An 18,477-nucleotide genomic window follows, 5' to 3' on the forward strand; every position below is an offset into this window, starting at 1 on the left:
GCTTCTGGCGTGTCGGGCACGGCACGGGGTCCCAGGTCTTCTCAAGCGTCACAAAAATCCCAGGTTGGGGGCGCAGTGGTGATCCTCATTCCACAGGCGAGACTGCGGCGGGGCTCAGCACCTGCGGCCAATGGGCAAGGGCCAGGGTGGGGCTGGCCCCGTCTCTTTCCTTGTGGATGCCACGGAGGGATCTGAGCACGTGGCCGTGCTCACGGGTCCTGGGGCACACTCTCACTGTACCCCCTGCAGACCTGGGGCCGTCCAGGCCTGTACAGGCACGAGGCAGCCTCACCCCACCCTCGTCCCCACCACTAGCAGTCAGGCAGAGTGAGTAAGAAGCCCCCTGTGCGCCATATGGCCAATGGAGAGTGGACCAGCTCCATGGACAAACACGGCGAGGGCCTCAGCATCCTGGGATCTGCCCCCTGGGATCTGGATACAGTCGCACGTGGCTACCCAGCAGGCTACATTCAGAGTAATGCGTCAGGAGGCGCGTGGGTGACGTTGCAAACACCCTAGAGAGACTCACAGTGACCGGATGGCGAAGGCCAACTGCAGTCCGCGGTGGTAACTGTGAGGTGTGTGAGCCGCCTCCCATGGAGACGTCCCCTCTAAAACAACAACTCAACCTCTGGGATGATGAATGCGTGCACACACCACCATGCTGACGGGAACGCTGTGCACAGGTGGGGTGATGTGTCCCCTGCCGCCGCTCACCATGGCGACACTACTGCTGGACTGGCTGCCTCCTCCCCACTACCCGGCATGCAATCGTCCTGGCGCCCCCTAGAGGAGCTGGTGAGGCTGCAGTGGCCCACAGCGTGGGCCAAGATGTTGGTGTCCTAGCAACGGTGGTCCAACTGCAAATGCAGACGAGGGCTCATCCCCTCCAGGAACACCATATGCACGCATCATAGCCTGTGTGTCCCAGCGCTGAGCCCCGAGGGAGGCCACCTTGAGAACAGTAAGGCTGCAGATGGCTGCCGAGGCCCTGGGTGCGAGTGCATGGGGAGGCAGGGGGAGAGGCCCAGACAGACAAGCCAACACAGCACAGGCGCAGGCAGACGGAGCCACCGAGGCGACATCTAGACCCACGGCCCCGAGTTCTCAGGAAGCCTGTCCATGTGCTGCTCTCCACGGCCAGAGTGTACGGCTTCCCTGCTCCCAGTGTGGTCCTGAGACCAGCAGCCCCTGCAACGCTGGGCTCACAGGTCAGGATCTGCACCTTCACGAGACCCCAGCTGGCAGCTGGGTGGCCAGGCCCAGGGTGGGTCCCAGCATCTGTGTCTCTGTAAGAGCTCCCTCGGTGACTGCATTGTGCAGCCAGAGCACAAGCGGTACTGACGCACACAGCTGGGGACGGGGCAGGCGTCTCCGCAGGCCAAGCTGCCCCCTGAAGGAGCTCCCGCGACACGCTGGGACAGCCCTGACCTCCAGCTCTCTAACCCTGCGCAGCCAGTTCCAGGCCTTTTTTCCAACAGGACTCCATTGGGTCAAGGCAGAGCTTTTGATCACAGTGACCTCATAGCTAAAAAAAATAAAAAAATAAAAAAAAAGCCCCCCCCAAAAAGCAAAAAAAAAAAAAAAACAAAAAAACAGGTGCTTGGTTAGCTTCTCTCTCCACAAACACCATGGAAGAGGGGAAGCAATCCCGGGGCAGGACGCTGGGATCCAGTGCTGCACAGACTCTCACTCCCCACTGTCTTTAAGGCTTGTCAGTTTCAAGAGGCTGACGGCTCACACGGGAGGCCAGGGTCCCGGGGGAGGAGGAAGACCTAGCAGAGGAAGGAGCTGATGGTGGGCGCAGGGAGACTGCAGGGTTGAGTGGGGTCCAGCCACCTGGCGAGGAAGTGCTAGGAAGCAAAGGGTCTCGGCAGAGCCCACACCCGAGCAGGCCAGCACTGACGTAGCCGACCAGCGGCTGCTGCTCCCTGGGCTCACAGCGGCACGCTGCACCATAGCCCAGAAGGCAGAGGACATCTAGGGGGAGGGAGTGCTCACCCCTAAAGGAAGTGGGGTGCAAACCATCACTGCTCTTTCTGTCTTTTCAACCGAGACTTTCAACATCTTTGGATAATCCTATGGGAGTCGGCAGAGGACTTGAACCTGGCTCAGGAGAGGGGAGTCCCTGGACAGGACCCCTCCGCGAGGTGGAACCTGGCTCCGCCCACCACATGGGCAGGAGGTGGCAGATCTGTTATGACCACAGAGCACCCAATGGCACCGACACTACCCAGACCCCCCCTGAGGGCAACTGGGAGCCAAACCTCACAGTGAACCCCACTCCTCCCAGGAAGGGGCTGGCGACGTCATGGAGAAATCAGACTCAGGCTGGCGGGTGAAGATGTGGGCTTTGGTTCTGACTGGACAGTCTGGGATCCTCAGTGTCCCCTTCTGTAATCTGGGGACCATGGAACCCACCTCCGAGGACCGCTCAGAGTGTAACAGGAGACCAGCTCCCCCTTCCAGCTTCCAGCCCCCAGGAGAAGCCCGAGACGTACCCCTGGGAGAACAGAATACCAGAGCAAATCCATGCAAAACAGACTCGGGGAAAGTGTATGTCTCCTACAGACAAGAAGAACTGAGGCCAACACCCCCATGAGCACCCTAAGTGCCGGCGACACACACCAACACCCTTATTGATTGCAAAGGTCACCAGCTCCCTGCCTTCACATCCAAGCCGCGGCCAGAGAGGGACTCGCTGTGGGAAAGGTCATTACCACTTTCTCCCAATGTGGGTCCAGCCAGCCGCCCTGTGCGCAAGGAGCTCAGGGCTCCACACCTTCTGAAGGGACCAAACAGGACAAGGGTCACGGGACAGCCACACCCGTGACACAGCAAGGGCCCTCGGGGCCAGCCCAGGCTTCCTTAGGAGGGAAAACACACCCCAAGGCAGTCGTGCACCTGACGGCCTCCTGTGCCTTCTCCGGTGACCTTCACTGGTCAGGACCCGGCACTTGCTCCCTAGAGCTGGGCTGTGGGAGACTGGCAGGGACAATGGCTATTTCCTGCAATTCACTTTGTCCAGAAATCTGGCCCCCAGCTCAGAGAGAGAGCTGCTGCCTGCAGGACACAGGTCAACCAACTCCCACCCGCTCCTGGCTGCAGCCAAGTGGGCCAGGGCAAGGCCAGGGCTGAGTTCCCTGCTCCTGGGTCTGAGTTCGCTGGAGCTGAAAGCGTGGTTAATTAGCCACACTCCACCCAACCCCCCGCCACCCCCACCCCAGCTGCCCTGAGACCTTCTGGATTCTCAAGACTGACAGCAGATGCGTGACAGTCAGAGGGAAGTGGCTACCGGCCAGGGAGGCTGACCCCAGGCCTGTTTCGAGGTCAAAGGTGGTGTGCTAGTACCAGGCCCAGGCAGCAGGCAGGGGAGGTTTGGGGCGACGAGCTTCAGGGGGATTTCTGTGCCTTCCCCGAGGTTCCCGGGGGGGGGGGGGCCTGGTTCCTGACGGTTGTCCCAGGCAAGCAGCGGTGAGGAGCCTCTGTCCCCGGGGCACGAGACGGACAAAGTCCACCCCCACGCCAGGAGCTCAGAGCCAGCGCGGTCTTGTGATGCCCTGGGGTTTTGTTTCTGAACTGCTGCTGCTGCCACTTTCCCGGGGAACCACTCTCTCAGCACAGCCGACGTCCGGGGCCCCAGCCGCTGTCCTCGCTGTCTCTTCTCCGGGCTAAATATATCTCAGCCTGGGGAAGATGAACGCCGGGCAGAGAACCAGATGGCAGTGGGATTTTAGAGGGTGCCAGTGACCCGGCCTTCTCCCATCTCAGGGGTGGGGGCTGGTCCTCCTCGCTTGCCTGTCTGTTCCGAGACTCGGCATCACCCTGGGGGGTGGGGGGGGCTGAACGACGGGGGGCCCTGGTACCAGGAAGCTACATCTGAGGGCTTTTGTGAGCAGAGCCCCGGATGGCGCACCCTGAGGCCCGGAGGGGGCTCTGCTCTGCGGCTGCACACGGTGCATCGTGGGGAAGCCCCCGGACCGCGGCCTGGCGTTCTCGTCCAGAACACGTGGAGAAGAGGCAGACTCTGGAATCTTCCAACTCGGAGGGTCCCAAGAGCAAACCTCACCTGCCCTTCCGGAGCCAGAGCCCGGCCTTGCAGGGGGACCCTGGTGAAGCCCCGATGAGCAAGGGGTGTCGCGAGGGGCCGCTAGAGACAAGACTCGCAGAGACAAAGCACCACCACCCAAAGGGCCAGAGCCAGCAAGTGACGGCCAACGCGCACAGCAGGCGCGGCCACGGGGTGCCGAGGCGGCACACGCGGGACAGGTGCTGTGGCCGATGGCAGCCCCCAAGCCACAAACCAATTTAAAGTGTAAATTAGGGGCCAGCGTTGCGCTGCAGCCAGTTAGGCAGCCACACTGTGTGACGCTGGCATCTCCTATCTGAGTGCCGATTTGAGTCCCGGCAGCCCTGGTTCCCGTCCAGCTCTCCGCTAAGGCACCAGGGAAAGCGGCAGAAAACGCTCAAGTGTTTGGGTCCCTGCACCCATGCGGGAGACCCGGATGGAGTTCCTGGCTCCTGGCTTCAGCCGGGCCCCAAGGCTGGCTACTGTGGCCATTTGACAAGTGAACCAGCAGATGGAAGATATGTCTTTCCCTGCCCCTGTCACTCTGTCAAATCCATAAATCTTTCAAAAATTGTTTAATTTTTTTTGAAATGTGAGACTCTCAGCCGGGTGGTCAGACGTGCAGAAGATGTACACAGCAGCCGAGTCTTGTGGGGCAGAAGGACCAGCACGTCCCAGACTCAGCCCAGCAAGAGTTCAGGGTGAGGAGGGGGCCACCCCGGAACCTCATCTGTCTTGGTTAACAAGAGGGGACTGCGTTCCCCAGGGACAGCCGGCCCCTGATGTGACATGCTGATCTATGAGCACGAGGTCACCCAGGGTGGCCTTGCCCAGAAGTGCTGCCTCCTTCAGCCAGCCCAGGAGCCCCAGGGGACTCTGGGAGGACCCCTGCTGGCCCCACCGCCCGGCCCAGCTGCCATCGCCCCACCCCCACCCCCGGGCACTTCACCTGAAAAGCCCCCACTTCCCTGGCTCTTCTCTAAGGAAAACTATCCTCTGTCAGCGTCCACTTTCCTCCAGGAGAGGAGACAGGGAGCGACAGCCCTGGCTTCGGTCCCGTCACGCCTGCAAGTCTCTCATGCTCCCTAAGCCTTGCCAGCCGCAGGACACCGGTCACGGGCCGGGCGTTCAGCCTGGCAGCCAAGGCAGCAGTCACATCCCGCGGCGGGTGCCTGGGTGCCACACCTGGCCCTGACTCCCGACTCCGGCTTCCTGCTAATGCAGACCCGGGGAGGCAGCAGTGATGGCCCAAGTCGCTGGGCCCCTGCCACTCGTGGGGGACCTGGACTGAGTTCCTGGCTTCACTGCAGGCACTTGGGAGTAAACCAGAGGATAGGGGAGTGTGCTCTCTCTCTCTGCCTTCCAAACCAATGAATAATAAAACATAACAATACAATACAACACAACTCCCCAAAGTACAGGCCGTGGATGTCAGCGCACCTGCGTGTCACCCACGGGGCTCCCAGATCCCCACGCGGTGCCTGGCACCCAGCAGGGCCTCCCCTTGCTCTGTGACCCTGCCTGGCTCGCTCTGTTCTCAGATGAGAACCACGAATCCCTTGGCCTCACAGGACACAGTCATAGTGATTATGGAGCCATGTCTCCCCTCGAACAGGGAGATGACAAAGTGGCCCACCCACACAGCACGGGTGGCACCCAGGGCCCTGGGCTGTTCCCTGACAAGCCCCGCCTGCTGACCCACCCAGCACTGAGAGCCACACCCCTGGAAGTCAGCTCCCTGGGGATAATGGGGGGCCTAGAGGCCACCGTTTAAATGGCCCTGCTGTCGTCTGAGGCCAAGACCGAGAGACGGGCCTGTGAGGTGACGGCTGCCCAGTTGCCCAGGCCCTGGGACCCACCCCTCACTCCCCTGGGGTTGGGGACTCCTCCCATCCTGATCTGTGCCGAGGCCTCTGCTCTCAAGGCCAACCTGGCTGGGTGGGCCTCACCACTCCACCGGGAGGAGCCCAGAGCCCCCGCACTGACAGCAAGTGCCGTCATCACCGGAAAGAGCAAACGGTGGATTCGCTGGGTCAGGCTGCATGCGCCCAGGGAAGGGCGGAGGGAAGACAACTCCGCCTAACAGCCAGGGGCAGCCAGGAATCTGCCCACTGCTCACCTGGTGAGCAAACAGCGCCCTGCAGGGCTCCCAACCCAGTAACCTCCCGTCCTGTAAACCCAACCAACAAGCTGTGAGTTAACAGGAAGGCACCTTGCTCTGTGTCTTTGGGGAAGGAGACCGCTGACTTTAGAATGCACAGAATGTGGACGAGACAGCAAGCCTTGGCGTTTGTCCAGACTGCTACCCGACGGCGCCAGAAGCCCAAGGACAGACCTGGGCCCTCTGCGTCAGGCTCCGACTCCAGATGGGTGCGCCACGGCCAGGGAGCCGGTGGGGACTGCACAGGGCGGAAAGGACCTTGTACCTTGAACGTTGTTGCTGACTCCGGACTGGCGAGAACCAGAGGCGAGATCAGGACCATGCCGGAGAAGTGGGCCGGCCTCTCTGCGGCGGTCAGGATGGCGATGGCACCGCCCTGCAAGGCAGAAGGGCAGGGTTGCCGCGGTCCAGCACCGGCCAGGGCACGCATCTCTCACACACGTGATGGAGGAGGCGGTCCCGAGCTGAGCTGCGGCCGGGCCCCGCGGGGGACTCCCCTCCAACACACAGCATCTGGCCAAGGATAAATCTGATCTGCGACCAATCTACCACATGTGTTTCTACCCCCCTGGTGTTTCCCAAGAGCAAGCACTTCAAGGAGACAGAAGTAGGGGCTCCAGGCTGTGTCAGCACCACAGTCCTGCCGTGTCTCAAGCCCAAAGCTGGCAGACCCGGGATCCGGCTGCCCCGCAGGCTGAGGAGGTGACATGATGAGGTGACACGTGTGTGTTTGTGCTTCGGGTTTATTTACTTATGTTGTTGGTGTGCGGGAGGTAAACGGATCATAATCATAGATCGTTAACACCTTTTTCCTGGTTCAGTGAAAGTCTCAGAAATTGAGGGTCCAAGAAAAACACTTCAAGAATGGAGGAGGTAGGAGGGAGGCCTTGCCTGTCCCCTGGGGTTCAGAGGTCATTTAAGCCGAGTGCTGTCGCCATCTCAAACACTCACCAGGCCCAGGCAGCTAAGAAATGCAGGGTGGAGCCAGGCAGTGGGAAAGGGGGCAGAATCCCCGTCCTCATGACATGTCCCCAGACCCTCTCCCAGCCAACCTGTCCGGCCCAGGGGCAGCCAGTGTGAGCACCCCTGCCCTGAAGCTGAGCCCTGGCTGATCGCAGGGGGCTCTGATGTGTGCCAAGGCGAGCAGGATTCTGAATGATCCTGAAGGGTGGTGTCCACGGGGACTCCTGACCCCAGCTCGAGTTGCTCAACTCTGACACGAGTGCGTGGGGGGTCTGGGGCCCTTCGTGAGCCAGCCCCACCCTGAGCAGTGGCTCTTGGTGGCTTTCCTAGGGAACAGCACCAAGGGACCACAGGAATCTGGGAAAAGGATCAGCTTCCCAAGAGGCCTCTGCAGCACAGGCTGCCGCGTCCCGGCCCAGCCCGCAGCCCCGACCTGTAACGAGGGGGCAGCGCCTGGGCTCTCCCCGCGGCTGTCTCCAGGACCCCGAGCCCGGCCTGTGGCTTACCTGCAAAATCGCCTGGAAACTGCAAGGGCGGAGCCTGCCAAGGGGGCGGAGCCAGCAGCTGGGGGGACAGGGCCCTACCCGCCCCCAGGCGTGGCACGAGCTGGGGCTGCTTACCATGGAGTGGCCCAGGAGGAAGACGGGGACGCCGGGGTGGTCCTTCTGCACGAGGTCCACGTGCTGGAGCACGTCCCTGACGAACACGTGGAAGTCGGACACCACCATCCTCTCTCCTTGGCTCTGCCCATGGCCAACTGGAAGGGAACGGAGGAGAGAGAGGCGCATGGTTACTGTGAGGTCGCCCGTGCCAGGCCCAGTGGCCCCCCTCCCAGTGACGACAGCCACTCCATCAACCTATCTGACCTCACGTGAACGTTGGGACCCCTCTCCCATCTCACGGGTTAGCAAACAAAGGCCATGAGTGGTTAAGGAACTTGCCCGGGGTCACACAGGCAGGGGCTGCCACACCACGGGGTGGACACCACGAAGCCCAGCCACCCAGGTCCCCAGGAAGCAAGAGAGTGCAGGTGTGCAGCCAGCCTCAGCCTGGCCGCCGCCCCGCAGGGTGGCCCGGAGGACGCCAGTGAGGCTCCGAGTTCCGCTGGGTCTGCCCAGGTGCTGGACGCTCCCAGCCGTGTTTCGGCATCAGCCTTCAGCGGGGACCCTGCTGTATGCTGTCACCTCACTTGGCAGCGGGAGGTGAAGGTAACACGACAGAGCTGGGTTAAGATCAACTCCAGCATGGTTGCCTGAAGTCTTCCAACCGAGCAGCCGCAAAACTGGGTCACCCTCTGCTCCTGCTGGGCGTTTATCCATCAGCGCCGGAGCTGTGCACCTCCCCTCTGCTCTTCCCTTAGGCTGCCTCACTTGTCCCCCAGCTGGAGGTCGGCAGTAGCTATAGAAACAGCTGGGGGCAGCCTGATGAGATGGTGGGGGGACCGGGGGCCCCACAGCATATAGGACCTGCCCAGGCCCTCCCTGCTGGGAGCCGGAGGCCTCACCCAGCGACCCTCCTGCTCTCCCACCAGGGGGCTGGGACAGCAGCCACAGTCATCGCCGTCTGTCACGGCCTGAAACCGACCGCTGCCCAGACCCCCACTCAGAACCGCTCCTTGTGGTCAGCCTTGAGACGCCTTTCTGGCCTGCTCCGGCACCTGGGCCGGCCGTCCCCCTGCGCGGCTCGACAGGTGGGGGGTGGGTACTTGAGCCATCACCTGCTGCCTCCCAGGGTGCGCATTAGCAGGAAGCCGGAACTGGGAGCCGAGCTGGCCACTGAGCCCAAGACCTCCAAGGGTGGGATGCGGGTGTCCCAAGTGGGCTCTTCCAGCAGCACCAAGCACGTCCACGGCGCTATGCACCCCTCACCACAGTCTTCCTTAACCAAAGCTGCACAGCCAGTGTGCGGCGGCGGCTCGGTGCCCTCCCCGAATCCAGGTGCAGAAGTCCCTGCCCTGAGGATCATGGGAGGTCACTGTGGTTGCAACCAGGCTCTTCAAAGAGGCAATGGAGTTCAAGTAAGGCCCTAGTAGTGGGCGTCGATCGAAGCCGGATACAGAGCAGGCCACGTGAGCACACGGCGAGAAGACGGCCGCTGGCACCACCCTGAAAAAACTGGCCCTACCACACGCCGGCTGCAGCTCTGGAAGCTGGAGACACTGGTGCTGCTGGCGCTTCAGCCACCAGGTCTCTGGAGCTCGTTACAGCAGCCACGGCACGGCAATTAAACCTGAACTCCCCAGAGCCCGCTCGCCCAGCCCCAGGAGGGCTAGGCGGCGCCCTCCTTGCGCTCCATTCCTGAGGCACGTGTTGGGTCTGCCTTCCTGTTTAACGCCGAGTAACATTCTGCTCTGCAAACACACCACGTCGTGTTCCTCCGCTCGTCCGCAGCCCAGACGCCGGGCGGTTCCTCCTCCTGCCTGCTCACGAGCAGTGATGCTAGGACCACGGCCGTGCACCTCCCGGGGGCCGCGTCTTCCATTCTCGGGAACGAGCACCCAGAAGCGGATGCAGGACGGCGTCACAATCCTGTGCTGGATTTCTGAGGGGCGGCCCAGTCTGCACCTGGAATGTTCACAGCCTATAGCTGGCCCTCTCCGTGCCACCTGCTGCGGGCTGCGTGAACACGACCCTCGAGCCCAGCAACGCCAGGCAAGCTCTGGGCTCTACGCCCCGCTTTGCTCCTGCTCTGGTGTCCCTGCCCAAACCCACGCTGAAATGTGGCGGCCAAGGTCGCAGGATCGGGAGGGGGCTGCAGCCTCTGACACGAGGCTGGCTCGGCACCCCGTCTGCCACGCACACACCACAGGCCCTTCTGCTCTTTCCACCACGCACGTCCCAGCAAAGGCCTCTGCCAGCGCGGCCACCTCACCTTGAACTTCCCAGCATCAGGCTCCGCGGGCTACCCCAGCCTCCTCCTCTACAGAGTGGCCGTGCTGGCTTGCTTTCCAGCAGTCCCTACCCTCCCAAAGTTCAACCCCACACCCTCCTCATCCTCCCGCCCACACCTCCGGGGCTTCCCGGGCCACGGGCTCTGGGCAGGCTCCCGACGGGGCACGGTCCCTCTGCCTGATCCTGGCCACCCCTGGCCAGCTCGCCCTCCAGCTCCCCTTCATTCTGTCACCCTCTGTCCTCTCTCTCCCCCTTCAAAGGGTCATCCATACCCACCACGGCCTCCTCCCAACCTGGAAAGGTGGTGCCCCTTCCTCTGCTCGGTCCCCACAGCTGCCCGCTGGGCAAATCCAAGGAGCTTTTCTCCGCCTCCACCCCCTTGGCTCTCGGCTCGTGGCGCGCGGCTCCCTGAGCGGCCCCTGGGAGAGGGGCGCCCATGTCTAGGGGCTCCTCACCAGGCTTGCTCTGTTGCCTTCGCCTGCTGGATTCCTTCTGTACTTCATTCATTCTTCCTTTTAAAAACTGCATTTTCACATACAACGCGCACACACGGTTCAAACATCCCAGCAGCGTTCCCAGGGGCACCTGCGCAGCCTGTCACGCCTCCATCCCCACCTCCCCCGAACTCTGCTCTTTACTGCTCAGCTCTTCCCACACAAACACAAACACGCACCCCGATCCCCGCCCCTCTCTGTCAACACAAAGGAATACACAAAGCACTTCCAGGGCGCCTGGGAAATGGAATTATAGGACAACTGTACCTTGACAAAATAAATAAAAAGTACACACATAAGCGGGAGGGGGTCTTAAAAGTTCATGGAAAAATGCATATTATGAAAAAACTATGTGTAGATTTCAGAAGACTTTTGCACCAAATTAAGCTCATCTTTTAATTCCACTTTCCCAGAACTTTTTGAGGCTCCCTTGCACGGTGTACCCTGACGGGTACCTTGCCAAGGTCACCTGATGGCGCACCTTGGCGCTCTTTAACTCTGGTTTTTACACTATCTTTTTTTAAGATTTATTTTTATTTATTTGAAAGGCAGAGTTTCAAAGAGAAGTAGACACACAGAGAAATAGAGAAGTCCTCCATCTGCTGGTTCGCTCGCCAAATGGCCGCAATGATGGGGGCTGGGCCAGGCCAAATCCAGGAGCTTCCTCCTGGTCTCCCACATGGGCGCAGAGGCCCCAGCACTTGGGCCATCCTCCGCTGCTTTCCCAGGTGCATTAGCAGGGAGCTGGATCAGAAGTGGAGGAGGTCCCTGTAAGCGCCCTACTATCTTTCCTCGATGATTGTTACCACTTTATTGGCTGTGTATCTGTCATTCAAAAGGAAGCTGTGGATTTCAACGACTGGAAAATTTCAGTGATACACAGGGTTGGTGCCAGCGCTGTGGTATAGTAGGTAAAGCCACTGCCTGCAGACAACAGTTCAAGTCCTGGCTGTTCCACTTCCGATCCAGCTCTGCTATGGCCTGGAAAAGCAGCTGAAGATGGATCAAGTCCTTGGGCCCCTGCACCCAAGAGAGAGACCTGGAAGAGGCTCCTGGATCTGGATCAGCCCAGTTCTTGCTGGTGTGGCCATCTGGGGAGTGAACCAGGAGATGGAAGACCTCCCCCCCCGCACCTTCTCTCTCTCTGCCTTCACCTCTCTGAAACTCTTTCAAGTAAATAAATCTTAGAAAAAAAAAAAAAAGACACAAAGCGTTGCTGGGTTTATTACTACTATTTTTGAAACCTTTCTGTATACTTGATTTCCAAACAGAAGTTTTATAAGTCATACGTGGCATAACATTTCACCCCTGAACACTTCTAAAAATTAAGACATGCTCCTCATCCCCTACCACTATGCTCCTCCCTGAGTAAACGAAAAATAACTCCCTGAGCTCGCCTCACGCTTAGTCCCGATGGAAACTTCCTGACCGCCTGCCGTCTCTACGGCTCGTTTGTAGAACCAGCCTAGGCGCTCCGTGGGCTGTATTCAGTGGTTGTTGTCCTCACACGGACCATGTTCTGGACCTGTTCTCTCCCGCGTTGTCGCTGGCCGCTCCCCGCACTCCCATTCATTGCCACCGGCGCCTCATTCTCTGGTAGAGGGGCACCAGCCTCACTTCATCCTCTCCCTGCTCCGGACCAGGTAAGCATTTCCCAGGGGCCCAGCTCCTGTGAGTGCGCAAAGGGGGTTACAAATGAAGACGCCAACACTGGGGGCGCTCGGTGCCACAGGTGCCGTCGCTCCTCTACCCTTTCAGCTGAGCTGGAAAACCCGATTTTTTTTTTTTTTAAAGCTGAGTAACAAAATTTCCTGTTAAAACATCAAAGTTCTAGAGTTGGCTGGTGCCGCAGCTCACTAGGCTAATCCTCCACCTGTGTCACCGGCACACCGGGTTCTAGTCCTGGTCGGGGCGCCGGTTCTGTCCCAGTTGCCCCTCTTCCAGGCCAGCTTTCTGCTGTGGCCCGGGAGGGCAGTGGAGGATGGCCCAAGTCCTTGGGCCCTGCACCCCATGGGAGACCAGGAGGAAGCACCTGGCTCCTGGCTTCAGATCAGCGCGGTGTACTGGCTGAGCAGCCATTTGGGGGGTGAACCAACAGAAGGAAGACCTTTCTGTCTAACTCTGCCTGTCAAAAAAAAAGTTCTAGGGTTTGTGGCCAAGGTTAGGTGCAGTGTGGGGTTCCTGCGCTGTCTACTGGAGAGCCAGGGTTCGAGTCCTGGCTCTATGCCTAATTCCAGCTTCTTGCTAACGCACATCCTGAGAGACAGCAGACGCGGCTCAGGCACCTGGGTTCCTGCCACCCACATCTGAGACCCGAGCTGAGTTCCAGGCTCCTGGCTTCAACACGGCCCAGCTGCAGCTGCTGGAACATTTCAGGAGTGAACCAGGGGATGCAAGATCTGTCTGCCTCTCTCTGCCTTTCAAGTAAGTAAGAACGTTTAAAAAACTGTAAGAGCCATGTTCTATGGTTTTTCCTTCCTTCTTTGCTTTCATATTTTATCTTTTTCTCAACACTGAAATTTTTGCTTCCCAATAGCAGGAATGGGTTCACCTGCGTGAGGGACCCTCACTGCACAGCACGGCTTCAAACCTACAATACCATCACCGTCATTAACAGTGAGCCTACCGAGAGAAGCCGAGGCCGGAGATGCATTTGTATTTATTTTTATCCTTCAAATACAGTTCAGTTGTGGCCACAGCGTTGTGTCCAAAGTTCAAGTTCTTATAAATAGGTGGTAATTCTTTTCTCTGTATGCACATGTTACTAATTAGATGGGCAATTAGATCCATCAATTTCAAATTAACTGTATTTCGGATGTTAAGTTTTGCCTTTCAGCTTCTCAATTTAATTTGCTTTTCCAAACATGTAAACAGCTACTTAGTCTAGCAGTCAGAGTCTTCAAGAAGATTCCCCAGTGCAGTCTGCCTTCCACCCCCGTCTCCTCTGCCTCCCTGCTTTGTTTCTACGGTTAGTCACTGGAATTATTTTCTGGGTTTTCCTAGAAGCATTTCTTCCTGTAGAAATAATAAAGCTCCCTGTCTGTGCATCTCCTCACTGCGTTACCCACCCACTCTGCCACCCACCCCTCCACCTGCTGTGGGTCCCCTCCTGCGCCAGGGCTTTTGTCTCCTACTTACAGGTAGCAGACCCTGGGACCCGCCTCATCCTAACGGCCTCCCCCACTGCAGGGTTCTACAGGAACTGGGCCTTGTTTTCCCTGAGTCCTTTGGGACGCGCTGTCTCTGTCTGTGGTAACACACACAGAGCAGCACGCTGATGTGAACGTACGTGTGCTCAAGCGAGCTATTCTGCGGCAGTACGCGGATCCATGCCGCTGTGTGCTCCTCGCCACCATCCGGCTCCAGGCCTGGTTTCCTGGCTGTGTGTTCCATCCTGGACCTGTCGCTTCCTGTCTAGGTATGGGGTGTGAGGCAGGGATCTCTTTCCAGTTCCATGTCCGTTTTTTTCCCTCCAGCAGGGGTCCCGTTCAGGTCACAGGACATCAGCCACATTGCGCATAGTTCAGTGGCATCCAGCACACACGTGGTCTTGTCACACGCGGGGATCCTTCCTGCTCATCCCAGCAGGGACGTCCTCTGTCCCTCTGCCACAGTGCCCTGCCACCGTGGCCCAACGTTAAAATTCCCTTCCCTGGAGTGTCCCCTGTTTATGGATTCCCGCCCAGCTCCCCTGACTGGCTCAGTCCTAAACCAGCCCCGCACTGCTCCTGCAACACAGGGCAGCCCACGTGCAGCTATGTGCAGAACCTAGGCTGCTGCGTGCACTCCCGCTGGGCTGTGTGCACCACTCCCAGGCTTCCACTGGCGCCCTAACGCAGGCATCCCCCGGGTCTGCTTTCCAGAGCTGCCGGCCAGGCAGGAAGTCCCCACCCCCCACCCCACGCCCCATCTGTGCCACGACGCCTCTGAGATCAGCTCTCCTTCTGGGTTCCACTTCACGTGGCCCCAGGATCCTTCCCAACTGTGCCAGGCTCACAAAGGGCCACCGTCTTCGCCCTTGATGCTGTCCTGACGTGCAACCTTTGGGATTCCTAGATTCCTTGGTCTCCTCCTTTGCCCTCTTGGGTCCCCTACGCCCTTTAACTTGTAACGTCTTTGTCATCCTTCTCCCTGCCCCGAGCCCTCCCCATTCCAAGCCAGCCCACATGGATCTACCTCCTCTTCCTCACCTGCAGCACCCAGACTGCCCGTGCTGTTCCGAGCGCACCCACACTCCAGCCCGTGCTACAGGCTCCTTCTGCTGCACATTCCACGCCCCACACACCCCTGCCTCCCCGCGGGTCCCTGCAACACTCTCCCGCCCTCCCGCCCATGCCTCTGACCCGACAGGCCCTCTGCTGCGACGTCTGCACCCCTGCACCAGGCCGAGTCGCCCAGGGACAGCCTCAGATCGCCCCACTCCTTGGCACCTGCTGCACTGCCTGCAGGTGCCACTGTCGTCCTTTCACACCCACAGGAGCCAATCGGAGTCCTCCCTCCGTCCGCAGGCCCTGACAGGCGGGGAGATGAGCAGCTCTGGCTGGTGGGCAGAGGCCGCCCCCTGCACCGCACCGCGGAGAATTCCGAGCGAGTCTAGCGGGACTGGGCAGGAGAGCGCCGTGGGCGTGAGGTCTGCACGGACTCGGGGAGGAGGCTCGGGGTGCGTGTTTGCCAGAGCTGCCCTCGAGGGCAGGGTTCTGCTACACTCATCTGCCTGCTCCTCAGGGCTCCCTACACCGGCCTAGCAGACAGCAGGTGCCTGCCACGTGGGCTGCGGCGGTCTGTAGGCAGAGCCTGCACCATGGCTGCTCACCAGATCCTCGGCTCCTGCACCCCAGTGACCGCTGACGCAGAGCAGTCCTTCCCCACCAGGAAAGCGCAGGTCACCGAGTCGTTCTGCAGATGCAGGCAACTTCTTTTTCTCCTTTTTTCCTTAAAAAAATCCTGCTCCACAGATTGTCCATAGTCTTTGCTCATTCTGATTTCTGAATATATTAACTCTGCCTTTGATGTTGCATCATGGGATGCTTGAGATCTCGGGCCCTGCGCGTCCTGGCGTTAGCTAGAGAGACAGGAACAGACCTCACCTACCAACGCCCCTTCTAATACACACTGAACAGTCAGGGACCAAACCCCACCAGCCACTCTCTGCTGCACAGGACCAGACAGCCAGGGACACCCCCGCCCAGAGCCCTGACCTGGTTCCCAGGAACCCCACACCCGCTCGCCCCATCCCGCCTGCTCCCCAGGGCAAACTCGCTCCCTCGCTTGTGTGTGCATCGCGACCCAGCCCTGCTGGCCCGGCTCTTCCTGGGGACCTGTGAGCCCAACAACCCTCCTCCCTCCTGCCGGTCATTCTGCCCCTCTGCCCACACCTGATTAAAACCAACCCTGGGCACCACATTCAATGTGAAGCAAGCACGGCCCCGTTCTTTGTTGAATAATTAAATAGACACAGTCTCCTTCTTACACAGCATCTTCCTACCCGAAAGTAATTTTCCAGACGGCTACCATGTGCGCAAAGAGGATTTCAGGGGGAAGCAGCCGGCAAGCTGACAGTGTCGCTCGGGTCAGAACGGGCAGCCTTGGGCCTCCCACTCTGGTTTGCCTAGGGCGCCAGTCCTCCTCAATCACATTCCTACAGAGGGAAAAGCCAGGGCAACCCACCCCGAGTGGGGAGACGGGGGCTGAGCAGTTACCTGACGTCAGCGCGGCCCTCACAGCCCGAGGGTGGCGTCACCCACGGAGCCCTCTGCTCACGGCTGATTTCACAACCTCACTAGTCTGTCCCCCGTCTCCTGGCCGAGAAAACTGAGCCGGAAGTGATCACGGGCGAGCTCAGCCCCTGCCACGTAGTGCCCTATGCGGGGACTTGGAAGCAGTAGCTTTGCTCTCCCAGCTCAGGGCGAAGCATCGGGAAGAAAACAGATCTGAACGCAGACAAGACCAGACCTACTTTGCAGGAAACAGAACCTGATGTGAAAGCCCCCAGCTGGCTTCTGCCCTCCCAGGCCCTGGCCACGGCGCTGTGGCTGGGGCCCCGGGAAACATCCTTCGGGAGACTTCAAAGTTTCTGAGGGTGGGCCTGATGGGAACAGGGGGCTGGGCACACGCTGCCCCTGGCATTGACAACAGCACCGAGCGTCCACCAGAGAACACGCGCCTAGGCCAGCGGTGTTCGCCCGCCAGAACTTTCCAGACAGCATGGCTGGGTCTGGGGAGATTCAATGTCCTTGTTGGCTGGGAGGCGTGGCCATGGCGGGGTGTGTGTGTGTGTGTGTGTGTGTGTGTGTGTAGGGGTGCATCAGGATGACAGCGTTTTAGGTGCAGGGAAGGTGGGGAGAGGGATGTGATGCGCTGTGGGAGGAGGTGGCCGGAGACTGCAGCAGGGACAGTGGCCTTGGCCTCAGGCTGTCATTTCTCCATGGGCCATTATGGAAATGTCCCAGTCACCAACTCCATCCACACGGCCCCAGGGAGAAAGGACCCTCCACGCTGGGGCTCCAGGCGCTCACAGGTTGCATCAGTGCCTGAGGGCAGAGGGGCAGAGTCAGAGGAGATGGCTCCCGCTGGCCCTGACCCCTGTGCAGAGGGCGGCCCCACACCCCGCTGGGCCTCACCTCTGCAGGTACCACCTGCAGCTCTTACCTCACAGGTGAGGAGACTGAAGCCCAGAGAACCAGAACTGTGCAGGAGGCCGCCCCACCGGGAGCCAGATTTGATCTGCGAATCTCATCTGGAGCCTGCCGGCTGAACCCTGAGCACCCAGCGGCGGCACAGGAGGGGTTCTGTCCCCCCTGCCCCCACGTGGTCTCCCTGCTGCAGTCAGAGGCCCTTAGTGGAGGTGCTGACCCCACACAGAGCTCCCTGGTGGGCTTCTGCACCTGCTGCAGAGAGACCATGAGCAACGGGAGCCCAGGTGGCATCAGGACGCCGAGCTCCCCACGTCGCCACCGTCACCTGGGAGGCATCGTCGTGGGCGCCCCCCTGCAGGGGGGCTGGCTTCAGCTTCCCTAGCCCTGAGCCCACTAGGGCTGCTGTACAAATGGAAATCACTCCTCCTCTCTCCCCTCTGTGCCTGAGCAGGTGCCAACTGGAAAGTGTGTCCCTGACCCTCCTAAGCAGCCGCTCAGCCGGCCCAGTACGACCTGCTCAGCCTACCAAACCAACCCATTCCACTGAAAGATGCAGGAGCTCATTCTGAAAAAGGGCTCTCATCCTGGCTCCGCGTGGACCGCCAGTGGGCTCTGCTCTCCAGAGAGCGAGGAGACAGCTCGAGGGGGTGGGAGCCAAGGCTCCGCAGAGCTGGACTCCGCTTCCCCAGGCCATCAAGAGAACAGATAACGGTGTGGGCGCTGTGGTGCAGCGGGTTAAGCGGCCCTAGGACTTGGGCCCCGGGGCATCCATGTAGGATTGAACCGGCAGGTGGAAAATTTCTAGATCTCTCTCTCTCTCTCTCTCACTCACTCGGCTTCTCATACAAAATAAATAAAACCTTTAAAAAAATACACCAAGAGCAGAGAACACCTATTTTTAGAAATCCATGCCTATGTGATCCAAACGTACAAAAGCAAGGGAATGAAATGCAAACTTCAAGACAGCAGCTACCTGCGGCTACTTCCTCACCTATAAACCGAGGAAAGCTCTTTGCAAAAAGTCATTGGGCAAATAAATGCAACATCGCCATGGGCCTTGCGTGAGCCTGCAGCCTTGCCAGCTCCGTCTTCAGAGCAGACAATGTACGAAGTCACACGCGGTCTTGGGGTTCAGCCCTCTCGCCCGTCAGAGCCGGCCCACCCGGGTCCTCGGTTGCCATCAAGATCTCCTTGCAGGCGGGGTCTCCCGGCTCGCTTTCCTCTGAACTAAAAATTCCCAGCTGCAACACCCAAGGGACCTCGT

The 18,477-nt window shown here is 59.7% G+C and overlaps 1 protein-coding gene across 7 annotated transcripts in view; it reads right to left on the reverse strand.

Moving 5' to 3' along the window:
• The window catches only part of MGLL (monoglyceride lipase), a 95,391-nt gene that overhangs the window by 11,194 nt on the left and 65,720 nt on the right, over positions 1–18,477 (reverse strand). For all 7 annotated transcript variants that reach the window (XM_051852608.3, XM_089305602.1, XM_051852607.3 and 4 more), the window contains 2 exons: positions 7,814–7,950; positions 6,496–6,606 (listed from right to left, as the gene is read on the reverse strand). In XM_051852608.3, the coding sequence (XP_051708568.3) occupies positions 6,496–6,606; positions 7,814–7,950 (248 nt within the window). The remainder of the gene's footprint in view (positions 1–6,495; positions 6,607–7,813; positions 7,951–18,477) is intronic.

Source organism: Oryctolagus cuniculus, chromosome 10, assembly GCF_051225735.1.
Source record: "Oryctolagus cuniculus isolate XC-2025 breed Fujian yellow rabbit chromosome 10, ASM5122573v1, whole genome shotgun sequence".
NCBI classification, from domain to species: Eukaryota; Metazoa; Chordata; class Mammalia; order Lagomorpha; family Leporidae; genus Oryctolagus; species Oryctolagus cuniculus.